We start from the raw sequence: 15,661 nt of genomic DNA, 5'->3' as shown, positions 1-15,661 counted from the left end.
TTCATATGCATTTTTTCTTCAAATGAGTGAAATAGATACTTCAAATTCTATACTATCATTTTCCAATAGAGCCCCTGCTGAGAAATATCATTAGCCTCGTGATAAACCACAGCCTCATTCACTAAACAAATACTGAAAGAGTGACAGGTAAATAAAATCATACATACATACATACATGATGCATTTAATTAGCTATCTAAGCTATAACTAAGCACTACAGTTTTCCTTTAAGTTTTAGAACAAAGTATTTTTTCATCCACCTTGCTAAACCACTGTAAAGTCAAGTTGTATGTACTGTTAATTTATTTCAAGAGCTACAGCACAATATATATTTTAAAAAAATAAGACTATTGAATAACTTAATAGTGAAATATTTTTCTTGTAGTCTCCCAGTGAAGTGGGCCAACGAACAGATTGATGTTTGTCATATGTTAAAGATCAACTATAAGCACTTTTCTTCAAAATATTTCCTAAATGCATAAATTCACAAAATGAACATTGAGGGGGAATTTTCAAAACACAAAGTACCACTGGCTTTTGAAAATAGTTAACCTTAGGTATTATCATTCATTTAATCTATTTTAGGCTTTCTTGGCCAATGAAGTGCAGTCCCCTAGGCTTAAAATTCTTACTCTCGTGCAGATGTTCAGCATACACCAGTCTTGCAACATCTACATCATTTTTATCAGCCCTCAAGTGGGACATATCAGAGACACAGTAGGTTTATTTTTGTTCAAAACAGAGTGGATCTGATATTACGTATTATTTTATAGGAATAAGATACAAATCAAACTCACTCAGTACCAAATGAGACTTAAAGTACATTTGTTAAAAAGTTATTTGGTTTTGAGGACATTCATTATTAAAACATTTTGTGGAAGACAGAGTGTTTTCAGTTTAATCCTTACAATGAACAAATGCTATTGAGACTCTGGACCCTAAAGACAGGCAACAGTATCTTCTATTTTTCTGATGAAGCACGTAAATCGGGCTCTTAGTTACAGCATCCATTCATGAATGGGTACTTAAGCTTAGAGATATTCCAGAAATCACCTTCCATTCAATAGAGGTTTTCGTTAGTAGGTTCTCCTCACTTTTTATACGTGGAATACTTTGGAGCCATCTATGTTTTTTCCAACAACAGAATTAACAACATTCCACCATGCTTCAGTGTCAGCAAGTGCTCTTTTCAGTCCAGGTACCTGATGATGATTGATGAAGCTGTCAGGCCTACAGTAGCGGATAGAGCAGTTTGGCAGGAATTCAGTGTTATTGAAAGAAATCTCAAATACTTATTCCATCTCCTTTGCTAACTTTAATCACATTATCAACATGCTGCCAAGAATGGAGCCTTGACACCAAGCCATAAATTTCCACAGGCAACCATTGTCTGCATAGTGCAATTCCAACACAGATAATGAGAAAGTTCTGTTTATTTTTACCTGTTTTTATTTTATATTACATAGTACTTAAAATAATATTTGAAAGCTCTTCCTGTCCCTCAGATTAGCTTGCATCAAGTTTCATTCTGTTATTGCATTTAAGTTCACTTGGTTTATAAAAGGATAATTAAGCTAAGTTATTCAGTTATATTGCTATTACATGAAGATTTTAAACCAAAAGAAATGATCATGGTGATGACAGGAGCTTGCAAATACTCCTGTTAATCAGAACACAAAATTAATACTGCAGATGCTTCACTTTTAATGCCACTTACCTGCTTGCCATTCTGACAAAAACAAAGATCTTTCCTCAACTGTATTAAGTTTATCACAACAGATTTAGATAATAAGTCCCAATAAGGTGGGCATTGCTCATCCTACTGAGTGCACCAATGGCAGGACAAATACTTAACGTAAATACTGTACCTGATAAAATGCTAATGGAAGGACGGATATACTTTTAAAAGTTACTTTTAGGTGGTTTGGGCAGGGGTGGGGTGGAAGAGATTCTTAGGAGTGTACAGCTACAAGAAAGCCATGAGCCAGTTACACAGAGAGAAAAAACATTGTTTCCTGTGCCCTCACAGCCACTCTTGTGGTGCCTATTTTAGAGGGCAATTAATATCTCAACTCGACTTCATAACAATGCAACTGTAACTATCTGAGTAACACATTCTAGCCTTTCAGAATCCACTGTTTTGCAAGACATGCTGGTTTTCTCAAAATAACCGTTAATGAGTGTGTGTACATCCTGATTTCAGCCAAGCATGGCTTGCATTTATAATACCTGCTCTCTGTGGCAGGGCTGTGGCCTTATACAGAGATAATAAAAACTAAATTAAGCTTTCTTCCCCGCAGACAAGGCTGTCTTCACAAGCCAAGAAATTCTAGTTTGCAACTCCCTAAATTGATGTAGCCATGGTATAAAGGCAGAACTCCATTTCTAGACCTGCTGCCTGTCCCACAAACTAAGATAGCAATAACACCAATCACCTTGAACAAAACAAGCTTGTAGAGGCACTTAAAGTTGGAGGTATGCAAAACTCCTCTTCCTAAATCAAACTTTTGTTATAGTTACAACAGGATGTGGGGTTTTTTTCCCCCCCTATTTGATTAGGCTTTCTGAAAGAACCTCAGTGTTGTTCTGATAAGTCTCAAGCAAAAAAGAGTACTGGCACAAAAAACCCCAACAACAATGAAAAAGGTCTTAAAAAGAAGAATATTTAGCCAGGTCCTTCTCCATCTCAGCATATTGTTCTTTAAGGCGCTCCATAGCTTTTCTGTGCTCTTCATCCACTTCTGCTCGTTTGTTGTGTTGGTCTTTCATGAACACTTCCCAATGGGCTAGACGCTGCTTTTCACCAGCCATTAGCGTGTCAGTCTGAAGCTGAGAGGAGAAAGGGAAGTTATAGAAACTGTTTCTCGATGAAGACAGTGGGTTAATGCAGATTTGATGACCTTACAAAAGCAAAACATATTAAAGAGACCAGCTTTCATTCCAGCATCAGAAAGTAAAAGTTATATTCATCTAGTCACACTGCACAAATCAAAAGAAAAGTTGTAACCATGCAGCCTCATCACATAATTAATGGCAACTTGCCTCTATTCTAGACTAGCCACAAAAAAATAAATAAATAAATAAATAAATAAAAAAAGTAATCAAACTCTAAAGATAACACTTCCATTCGGCTACAATCCACGTAATTTCTGTTATCTGATACTGGAAGTACTATTCCTAACACTACTCCTGATCTTAGTATGGCCTATCCCACGTGCCCACATTTTGTTTTAAAAAAGCACTTTTGATCACAGGAATATGCTATTTATTGTTTGTAGTCTCCATCTTGGTTATGTACACTACAGATACCTAGAGTGGAAATGGACACAGTGTTACCTTGTTCATTTTGAAAGAAATTGGCTAGACCCTCAGACAGGGAAATTCATCATTTAAGCAAGAATTTCTGGCTATTTCAGGATGGCTTAGAGATTAGAAGGGGAATTGTTTAAATAAACTCTAGCTCATTTTTTAAAAAATATCTTAGCCCAGTTCTTTCTGACCAGCCAGGGAGCTATGCCTGGCACAGCAAAGACAAACAGGTGATTCTATGGTTTAACAATGCTTTCAAAATACATCTAGTCTGTGTTACAAAAGGCTGATATTGGAAAATATTGTGCCCACTATATTTCACATCTGTGAGAGAGAAATAAAGTACAATTTTAGGGAGTCAGATGTGTTCATTTAGTGTGTGTATTTGCACTGACGATCCCTGACTTCCTGCACGGGAGCCTAAAGAGAGGTGATTCTTCAAACATCACAAGGACAAGTGCAAAATGGTTGCCTCTTGTAATGGCTGAAATCCCATCACAACTATAAATATAGAGAGCCTCAAAATTTAGTGAAACAGACAAAGATGGGTAACAAAATAGTGTGTACTACTGTACATGTAGTATATTTCAGTCCACCTTTCATTGTGTTAGTTCTATTTTTCTGTTGGTTATACCTTACACATCAACCTCAGTATAAAAATTAGTGTTTTGTTAATTGAAACAAGAACATGTTTAAATATCTCAATGGATATTTTTAAACTCGTAACAAAACAAATTTCCAAAACACTATAATGGTAAGGTTCAATATTACCACCAGAAACAAGTCTTGATGAAGAAGCCTCTAAGGCCAAAGGAAAAAAGACAGACCATCTTTGTAGTTCTTATTTTCATATTTTGACTTTTGGGAATTGGTAGATTGTGTTTCTCATTCAGCCAAGAAGTTTTCACTGTGCCTAATGGTTTTTATACATATTTATCATTGGTAATTTTTCCTCAAGCTTCCACATTACTCATTGTTTCTGGTAAATAGGATTCTGTTCACCCCCTTGTCTTGAAAGAAAGACAGTTCTAAAGAAAGGTGAACAGACATTAAAAGACGAGCTTTTACCCAATATTTGTAAGTAATAGTCTGACCTTCTAGTGTTTTATTCCAAGAACAGAGAAATCGCAATAACTCTGTACAGCTGTTTTTACATCGGTTCTGTTGATCTTTCATGGGTGACGGTACATCAGCATTTTCTATCCATTTTCTATATAGAGTAGTTCAGCAAAGGAGTAGTACAATTGTGCAAACTCATATATTCATCCAATATTTTAGCAAATTAAGATGGATTTACACTACATGATGTCTAGCTTGTTTTTATTCCTCCACATTATGTATTTAGCTTTTTCATGCAAAAATAAATCATGGTGTCAACATGCTAATTTTACCACATAGCACTCAAAGTGCCGTTGCACTATCACTCATTGAAAAGTTCTGCATATCTTCTTTACAAAACAGAGCAGCTGTTAAAAAAATACGTACCTATAGTCCCATCAGAGAGCTGGTATTTCTATACCTTTTCAATTTTTGAAGTGTTAATGAATTGTTTATGCAGTTTATTAATAATGTATCTGAATGATTATAGAGTGCCTACCTGTAAGTAACCACAGTTCAGATTGGACTGGACTGCACCCCTGACAACATGGTTTGCAGGAAAACAGCAAGTATTACCATGTTCTGGAGTACCATTTCCACTCACGTATAAAGTAATTGAGCTGATAAAACCACTGGACACTTGGGGAGCCTTAGATGGCTATTATATCTAAGGCTCCCCAAATGATTTAGGATACTAAAGATCACTGGTCAAAAGATTGCTTCCTTCCCCACCCTTTTTCCTTCTTCTCCAAAACAGTCTTTCTAGTTTGTCTTGGCCCAAAAGAAAGACATTGACAAAGTGATATTAACAGCCAGGCTCTTTGGGTTCCTCAAAAATATGATCAAATAGGATTAAACAATTTAATGCTGAAAAACAACTACTATAATTTTTACCCTTTAAATAAATACAGGCAGTATACTAATGAAAAAGTAAACGTATCTTAACAGAATTGTCCTAAGTTTCATAAAGTAATGATTTTATGCACAAAATAAAAATGAGTCTGAAGGGTTGTAAACTGATCTGCAATATAAATGGAGACTTGAAAATATGAATATGAAGATATGAATAGTATACATTTTTAAAATCAGAAAGCAAAAGATGACATTAAAACTAGCCTATGCCAGAGCAAACAAGCAGGAATGATCGGATGACAGACACTACACAGTAGTGTGTTCATTCTCTCCACCCATATAGTGATGTGGAAATTTCAACCCAAAAAAAGACTCAGTGGTTTGGGATACTGAGCCTTTCACTTCTAGAACACAGGTTCAAAGACTAACTCAGTAAAACCCCTAAATCACTGCTATTTGATGGCTGTTGAGTGACCTGTATAAAATGAGCTTATGGTCTCAAGAGGACAGGTACCCATATCACAAAGAACATTGCCTTGGCATACCTTTGGCAGTCTCAGCAGGTAAAAATGGAAGGCCTGGACACGAAGAGTGAACTATCCTCTTTACGCTCTATTTGAAGGCCCAGGCACACAAGGCGGGGATGTATGCAGAAGCTTGCATTGCTACCTCCTGTGAATGGAGGATTTGGGTCTCCAGGGCTGTCAGTCCTGTACATTTGACACATGCTACAATTTAAAAAAAGTATATAGCCCATATTCTCTCTTACTGTCTCAGGGAGTTCCCTCCCCCGCAAATGTCTGCATTACCAAGACTCCCTCAGCCTTAATTCTAACATTTTATTCACTAAAAGAAAAGGAGGACTTGTGGCACCTTAGAGACTAACAAATTTATTTGAGCATAAGCTTTCGTGAGCTACAGCTCACTTCATCGGATGCATTCAGTGGAAGAATCCAATGAAGTGAGCTGTAGCTCACGAAAGCTTATGTTCAAATAAATTTGTTAGTCTCTAAGGTGCCACAAGTCCTCCTTTTCTTTTTGCAAATACAGACTAATATGGCTGCTACTCTGAAACCTGTCATTTTATTCACTGACACCCAAAATATCCCCATCAATGCACTTACAAAATGATATTCTAATTTACCCAACTGCTAGCTCTGTCATTAATACTCTCACTTCTGGCCAGGAAATTCAACATTAATCTCAACATAAGAACACAACAGGACTATATACATTACTAAGCCTTTACAGGAAGCTTCTTGTCTATGCAACAGGTCTTTAAGAATGACAGCATGAGCAATAAGCAGAAGGTTCTCTAGTACTTGACTTAATTTTGTTTGGTAAATTGATATTCACCTACGGTGAAAAATCCAAAGAACTGTACAACCTTAAGGTATACTATAAGTCACGTACAGAAACTTGAAACTACTCTGATCATATATCAACTAAAGCAAAAAAAATATGATCATACAACAAGATGACTTTTATCTCGCATATCGCACAGAGATGCTGGGAGTTTATTCTCCCCTTAATGGTTTTATGGAAATTTTCCAGTCTTGGTAACTAACAAACACAATTTAGTCACTGCACAGATAACAAACACTAGGAGGCTCCCTCAGTAAAATTCAGAAACACAATGATACATTCTATACTAACAACCTAGAGGGATTAGACACGAGCTCCCTTTAGTACTGTACTACATGCAAAAAATATTAACTTGCAGATAAGGGTTATATTATTCCCTATATCATCTTTAACAAAATACTTAAGTACATTACCATTAAAAACACCTAATCCCCAAAGGAGGGAAACAGCAAGTAAAGTAGTTTATTAAAATGTGAAAATCCAGTTCACACTTTCCAACAACATCCTTAAGTGACCAGAGAGATTTAAAAGCTTTTCAACACAGACATTATCAATCATACACTATACTAGAGATATACACATGAATTTTCTTCAAAAATGCACTGCCCCACACCCAAACCACCTCCAATTATCTGATCTACAAGGCATACTTGACAGGTTTCAGAGTAGCAGCCGCATTAGTCTGTATCCGTAAAAAGAAAATGAGGACTTGTGGTACCTTAGAGACTAACAAATTTATTTGCATCCAATGAAGTGAGCTGTAGCTCATGAAAGCTTATGCTCAAATAAATTTGTTAGTCTCTAAGGTGCCACAAGTACTCCTTTTCGTCTTAAGATATACTTGAGTGGCTCTTAGAATAAATAGGTGAATTTTCACAAGTCACTGTTATTAGGTGATATCATGAATTCTAGGTACAACAAACCATTATACAATTCATCATTACCATATTTTAAGATTTAAGCCAAGTTATATTTTTGTGGCCACCAAAAATTTTTATTTTTGTTTTAACAGCCCAGCACAAGTCAGTTTTGTGCCTGGCCTGGCAAATTTTCTTGACAATTTTGCAAGATTGTGGAAAAGTACGAAGTTATTTTCATCTTAAAGGAATGTTATTTCCAACTGAGACATTCTCTTCCTTGGGAACCTTCCATACTCCACACCTTCACTTTATATTTCTCACACCTCAAAGTCAAACCACTTGCAAGCCTAGGGCATAACCTTAATCATATGTATTAATTTATAAGCTAGACAAAGTACTAGCCTCTTAGTGCTGGCAATTAAGACTCCCTGTTGTGAAGCACTAGTTGATTTTCACATCATGCTAAGTAAAAGTGACACAGCACAAAGATTTTACAGTGCATATCATTAAAAAGTGACTGATCACTCAAGATATGCAATAATCTCGCGGACAAATACAGCCTCTCCTATTGCTAATGTAAGCTAAAAATAAAAAAAAAAAAAAAAGTTAGAGTGTTTGTATACTAGAGTTTATTGACACAGGTATGACATCAGGCAGCCAAACTTTATGTCCAGAGGTTTAAATCACCTCAGGTTTCAGAGTAACAGCCATGTTAGTCTGTATTCGCAAAAAGAAAAAGAGTACTTGTGGCACCTTAGAGACTAACCAATTTATTTGAGCAGTTGTATGCATCCGATGAAGTGATCTGTAGCTCACAAAAGCTTATGCTCAAATAAATTTGTTAGTCTCTAAGGTGCCACAAGTACTCTTTTTCTTTTTGTAAATCACCTCAGTTTGTTTATATGAGCACTTACTCGAGTTCTCTTATGAGTTAAAACAAGAACTGTGATGAACAAAAATGTTAGAAGTTTTAATGTTTCATTCTGCAATTGTTATAGATTCTCAGAAATACCAGGAAGTCTGACATTCAGGAAACGTTTACCAGCTCACTGTGCAACCTGAATACATCACCACTTCCCTGTTCTTCAGTCATGTCAGCTGGAAAACTAGTTAAGAAAAGATCTCACTGTAGAAAGGATAAAGACAGCTCAAATGAACTATCCTTTGTCAAAACAATGAGGAGTCCTTGTGGCACATTAGAGGTTAACCAATTTATTTGGGCATATGCTTTCGTGGGTTAGAACTCACTTCATCAGATGCATGGAGTGGAAAAATATAGGGGCAGGTATAACTACATGAAAAGATGTGAGCTGCCTTACCAAGTGTGAGGTCAGCCTAATGAGACAAATCAATTAACAGCAGGATACCAAGGGAGGAAAAATAACTTTTGAAGTGGTAATGAGAGTGGCCCATTTCAGACAGTTGACAAGAAGGTGCGAGTAACAGTAGGGGGAAATTAGTATTGGGGAAATTAGGTTTATGTTCTGTAATGACTCCCAGTCTTTATTCAGGCCTAATCTGATGGTGTCCAGTTTGCAAATTAATTCCAGTTCTGCAGGTTCACGTTGGAGTCTGTTTTTAAAGTTTTTTTGTTGAAGAATTGCCACTTTTAGGTCTGTTATTGAGTGACCAGGGAGATTGAAGTGTTTTCCTACTGGTTTTTGAATGTTATGATTCCTGATGTCAGATTTGTGTCCATTTATTCTTTTGCGTAGAGACTGTCTGGTTTGGCCAATGCACATGGGAGAGGGGCGTTGCTAGCACATGATGGCATATATCACATTGGTACATGTGCAGGCGAACAAGCCCCTGATGGTGTGGCTGATGAGATTAGGTCCTATGATGGAGTCCCTTGAATAGATGGTGTCCTTTGTCAATGAATATTGTTACTTGTACGTAGATCCATGTGTTGAAGAAATACCCCACCGTTTGTGACCAGAAATAAATGGCCAACAAAGGAAAACTAGCCTAGTTTGTTTAAAATAAAGAAAACTACAATTAAAACAAGAATATACTACAGAGGATACAAGATGGTTACTTACCAGCATGACTGTAGTTCCTACCTGCACAGTTCCATGGTGTAGGAATATGTACACCCAAACATGCAATTTGGAGTTGGGTATCCATGTGTTTATGTCTTTATGCTTCCCCATTTGAGAATATACCAGCATAGCACCAAATGCCACTCAGTTTCTTCCATTCACTAAAGAATCTATTGTAAAACTCTGAAATAGTGGGGAAGGAGGATGGGAATTGTGGACCCAGGCAGTCAATTTTCTTAAAGAAGCAGTTAGTATGGTAAGTATCTATTTTTTCCTTCTTTGAAAATGAGTGCAAGTAGGTGAGTGACTAGCAGCTTCCTAGACCACAATGGGGGGTAGGGGGAGAAGGGGGGGTCCGAGGACTGCTTCAAAGAGATTATAGGTCTAACTCTCCCAAGTTGAGTCTACAAATCTAAATGCTAACTCCAGTGAGTAATGCTGTAAAATATGGATGGAATTCCAGGTAGCAGCTTTGCATGTACCCTATATGTTGAAGACGCTGAGACATGCAGTACAGACCACCTTAGACATGGAGGAATATATCCTCAGACCATTTGGCATTAGCATCCCTGCTTACTCAAGTGTGGATACAGAGTCTGATCCAATTTGACAGTCTTGGAGTGGAAGTTCACTGGCCCCTGGCGTAGTCTCCATGTGCTATACAGACTCTGGGTGACTTACTCAGATAAGAATTCAGAGTCTTCTTGATATTTAGACAACGCAACCTAGCCTTCCCACATGTAGCTGAGAAACAGGTGAAAGCAGAGGTTCACCACAAGCATGTTAACAGACTGATTTAAGTGGAAATCAAGAGTCACTTAAAAAAGGGAACTTTAGGTGAGAGAGAACATGGTATGTGGTAGGTCAACCATTAACGTCTGCATCTCATAAGCTCTTTGGACCAATGTGATTATCATTAAGAACAGTCTCTAGTAAGATATGGTACAGAGAGCAATCAAGCCACATGTCAAGGGGTGGGTTCTATTAGTTTGGCAAGCACATTTAAGTCCCAAGATAGCATTAGCTCCCAGACGGAAGACAACACATGAAGCAGGCATTTTAGGAATCCTGGCACTGTAACACATGAGAAAATACATTAATTCCTGAATTGAAGGACAAAAGGCTGAGATTGCAGCCAAGAAAACTCTTTACAGAGCTGAGGGAGAGAAATGATTGTCTGAGATGAAGGCAGTATGGAATAAAGAACACGAAAGACTGGTGAGGACCAGAATCTTTATCTTGCCCAGATGCAGAAATACTTCGTAGAGTAGAAATATCTTGTGGAAGATTTCTTGATGTCCAGCAGCTGACCAATACATCCAAACTACACCAAAGATTATCCAAATTACTAATTAACAAAAGCTCTCTTGCTCTCTTATAGTTGGTGCTGGATTCCACTTCCCTGCCAGTACCTACAGGAGGCAGAACAAAATTGAGGGGGTCTTTGGAAAGCAGGGGCTAGTCCCTCATCAACTGTCCAATCAGTTTTGATTCTAACCCCTACATCTACAGACAGGCTACACTGAGGATCTGTGGAACTAGCCCTGAAACAGAATACAAGATGCCCACTCAGTTAAGGACACATTTATGTGCTGAGTACTCCTGCTAATCAGCCTGTACTGTTACCATGGTGGTATAAACTGGATTTTATGGAAGGAAAGCTCATGTGCATCACAGTTCCAATGCTAATGTTGACTGAAAAGTCTCTGCATTTTTTTTTTTTTTTTAAAGCAGTAACATTAGCCTAGCAGTCTAGTGGCCAGGCATTTCGGGTCAGCAGGAGCTAGAGCCGCTGTAAAGATAGCAATCTTAGATTCTTCATGTGCTGGAGTGCTTCACAGCACTCTTTCAACTAATCTGGGTTATATCTATGGAAATCAACTCTTTGAAGTTTGTGGATGCCATAGGGCGGTGGTGCTCAAACTTTTCCAGTTGCACTCCTCCTACCCCCCTACAAGTAACAGAATCTGTCTGCGCCCCCCTCCACTACTGCACAGCCAAGACTTCCTCAGCAGTGGAGCTTGGGCTGAGGGTGGAGCTGGGGGTAGAACGGGGGATGGGGGAGGAGCTGGGTTTAGAGGTAGAGCTAGGCTGGGGGCAGAGAGAGAACGAGGGCAGAGCTGGACTGGAGTCGGAGCATTGCGCTCCCTCCCCAGCCCCTTGGGGGCTGGCCCAGGCTTGGAGGCAGAGCAGGACTGGGGTCTGAAGAGGGTTGAGGGAGGAGCAAGGCTGGGGGTGGAGCCGGTCTGGAAGTGTGGCGCTCCCTCCCTGACCCAATGGGGGCTGGCCTGGGCACCACCATGCGCTCCCCAAATGTTCCTCTGTGCCCCCCGGGAGGGCGCACTCCACAGTTTTGGAACCTCTGGCTTAGGACAACTGGGGTACTGGAGTGGGAGCCTTACAATGTTAATTTGTAATTTCAGCAATGCCAGCAAGAAATATCCTGAATACTTTATTTCCAGAATTTTCAAATTTTATTTTTTGACTCCCCTACAAAGCCAAAGTTAAATTTAGAACAGATTATAAATCTATCTAATGAGCCACAGAAGCAAAAAAAATATTTAACCCAAGCGTTTGATATTTTTCTGTCGATATTTAAATTCAAGTGACAACCAAACCAAAAGATCTTTATGGAATTCTGCACATGTGTAAATACAGACTGCCCAAATGAGAACCAATGTTTTCCAAAGCTTATTCTTCCTGTCTTAAGGGATAATAAATATTTGAAGACTGGGAGATCTGGATGGAAATTCAGCTACCTCTGGACACAGCATAATAAAACAGAGCAGGCTTAACATGTAAATACTACAACCTTTGTGGGAAGCTGTGCTTCCACTGCCTATATATTCTGAAAGGGAAATAAATTAAAAATGAAAGTCTACTAGTGTTCTAAAATGTTAATATGAACATATACTATAAAAATACTGGCTTTATATAGGTAAAGTACCTGAAGATCTTAATATACAGCAGACTGATTTACTAAGCAGTAAAGTTATTAGATTTAGTAGTTAATCACTATGGGTACTGGAGGGGAGGGGAAATAAATGAGAAAGCAAAACACATCATATTCTGTTGACACTTATGTATATATTAGTTTTTCATTATTTCCCCAACTGAGGTATGTAATGTAACTGTGTTATGTAGTTTCTGCAGTATCTATATTCACCAGGTCAAGGAATTATGTGTAGCATGGGAGGTTTGCATTTTGGAAGTCACCCCCTTCTATAATAATGCAGAGAACTTCCACAGATAATTAGAATACTAGATATTAGATAATTAGTGGCATATTCCTAAGCATATAAAAACTTAAGATATTGTTAACTTGAAGTTTCTTTACAATATCGGTACTCCAGCTGTGAAGCATCTATTATAAATAACAAAACTAAAACTAAAAATGCATCAAGCACTTTGAATAAATTCATATTCACGTACTAGGAGCTAGAAGGATTAGACTTTCTGTAATCTTCAAAAAAATGTCAGCACATCTAGAAAACTCCTTCTGACTTCCTAAATTCAAAGCCTTTACTACTGCAAAGTTATAAATGATGCATACATTTTAAAGTGCAGTTATAGTAATAAAAGTGACTATGAAAACAGCACCTTTTCTCCTCAGATTTGTTCCTTATAACTATTTACTTTTCTATAAGCTTTTACTACTTTTTATTTCTGTTAGCATTGCGGAACCAATGCAGCTATTGGAACGCGAGCGTGATTATATTCTTGCCCAGACACAACCAGCAGAATAAACCCACCCCCCACGGAGAGTGGGGGTATTTTTAGAGAAAAGTTTTAAAACTTTAATTGCAGATTCTGGATTGCAGATAATGATGAATAAATCAGAAATAAACAACTTGATTTTCAAATCTCACCATAAGTTTATAGGGCTTCCAGTCAGAAAAGACATTTTAATTTGTAAACTGACAACGTTTGACATGGGATAAGAGACACAAAGAATAAACTCACTGTAATGTGTTTTTACAGAGTAGCTTTTCAAAGTATAATCTAATTTTAACTCTTCACTTCTGTATTGTCATTTGTGCAATCCTAATTCAACAACATGAGACTGCCTATACAGAAAGTCTTTCACTGTATAGAAAAAATTTTGAAAGTTCTATAATTTAAATCCTTAGTTCCCAAAATGCAAGTTAAAATAGAGCACTTGCCAATTTTTAATGCACATTCTAGTTTTCCAAAAAAGCAAATAAGTCAGACCTAAGTAAATATAAGACGGCACTACCTACTAATCGCAATCCAACGATCAAAGAATCCACACACAAGAAGCCCCATGATTTTCTTTACAGATATTATTTGGCCACAGTATAACGCATCATCATATATGTAATAAGTTGCATCCTGACCTAAATTGTTGTGTGTTGACATCTTAGACACAAGGATACAATACTACATGACATGCCAATGCCTCCTGTGGCAAATTGCTGGTACGATTATGATGGGTCCCGTGCTTCCTCTTCTTGGAGGGGGAGGGGGGGTTCAGGGCACAGTTTCCTGCCCCTGAACTAGGGTATCTACTGTCCCACTAGTAACCCAGAGAAGGGTAGTGGAGGAGGGAGGGACCCGGGCCTGCCCTCTACTTCAGGTCCCAGCCCAGGGGCCCTAGGGATAGTGGTAAACCACTTGAACTAGTGCTTCCTTCCTTTGGGCTACTTCCCTCTCCTGCTCTTCAGCTTGTGGGGCTTCCTGCCCTCTCTCTCTGCACAAGTCGGGTGTCTCTTTACCTAGGGTCTTTGTCTTCTAGCCAGCCACGGCACTTCTCCAAACTCTCCTCCACTTCAACTCCTTCAAACTGCTCTCTGAAGCAGGGGGGTTTTATCCGGTGACTAGCTTCAGATGCTCTAATTGGCTTCAGGTGCTTTTAATTAATCTATAAAAACCTTTCTTCCCTATACAGGGAATAAGGCTTCTCCTCAACCTGGGACTTACGTATCTCTCCTATATCACTCTCCTGCTGCCTTCTGGCCATGCTGTATCACACTCCCTATCTGTGGAAGAACTGAAGTGCAAGTTCACATATACACATACAACTACACCTGATCAGAACAGAAGTCTTACATAATTCATAGTATTGTACAATTCTACCAGGATATGTAGCCAGGAATCATTAGGCAAAGTCATATTTTAACTCCTTGGTTAGCTATAAGTAAGAATCTGTGTCTTAAGTATTAGACAAGCCAAAAATTTCCTGCTGTTCAAACACGTCCACAGCATTTCATGGCAATGTGGTACTCGGCAAAAATATAAAAAAATTGAAAAAAGCCGTTTAAAAAGAAAACATTAAAAGACACACTTTTATATACATTCTGTGACATCACACTGCAGAAAAATTAATGGCACTCATGGGAAGAATAAAATATAGATGTATTTAGTTTACACACAGATTGAAGAAAAAAGAATTTTCAAGTCCAATTTTTTAAAAATAAAATCATCCTCAACTGTCTTTTAAATGTCCCAAAACAGTTGGATTAGCACCATTTGCAGTTTCTAAGAGACAGTGGCAGGAAAGAGACGACATTTAAAAATAGAAAGCCATGTTATTACCTTTGTTAAATTCTGAAGCTGAAGTGAATTAAGCCACACCAATGCAATTATATTGGCACATGAAAAAAAGATATTCCATAAGCAAAGCTACATTAAGAACGTGGGAAAGTTGCACTGTTAGAAACTCAGAAGTCCAGATAGATCAGAGCTAAGGTTATATATGCAACTCCACTATGCCTCCTTGTACATACATGATATTACAGGGTTTTAAGATGACCGGGTACCACAGTGACAGGTATGGCATAATAATCCAATTAAAAAATTTTAAAAATAATAATAAAGAGGAATATATAAATCATATTCTAAAAGTTTGCAATGAATGAGATAAGGGAGATTGTGTCTACATCTCTTTTCCATATAAAATAAATACTTTAAAAACATTAAGTTTGTAAAGCCAAGCACTCAGAAGACAAGAAATTCTAGAATTAAGATTGCCTGTTCCTGATGCAGGGTTGCATAGTCAATGAGGCTGTTTGCAGGACCCTTGCCTGATCCTTAGTTTTATTTTATTAAAATAACTTGAAAAACCTTAGAATTTCTGTTGTGTGCAATCATAATAGCCCTCACATATTCATCATC

General features: G+C 37.8%; 1 protein-coding gene across 1 annotated transcript in view; it reads right to left on the bottom strand.

The window, feature by feature from the left end:
- Window positions 1-1,417: 1,417 nt before the first annotated feature.
- The window catches only part of BLOC1S5 (biogenesis of lysosomal organelles complex 1 subunit 5), a 33,352-nt gene continuing 19,108 nt past the window's right edge, over window positions 1,418-15,661 (bottom strand). The window contains exon 5 of the mRNA XM_073332091.2: window positions 1,418-2,829. Coding sequence (XP_073188192.1) covers window positions 2,650-2,829 — 180 coding nt within the window. The 3' untranslated portion in view covers window positions 1,418-2,649. The remainder of the gene's footprint in view (window positions 2,830-15,661) is intronic.

Source organism: Lepidochelys kempii, chromosome 2 (assembly GCF_965140285.1).
Source record: "Lepidochelys kempii isolate rLepKem1 chromosome 2, rLepKem1.hap1, whole genome shotgun sequence".
In the NCBI taxonomy this organism is placed as follows: Eukaryota; Metazoa; Chordata; order Testudines; family Cheloniidae; genus Lepidochelys; species Lepidochelys kempii.
This window is presented reverse-complemented; position numbering and strand designations above follow the sequence as displayed.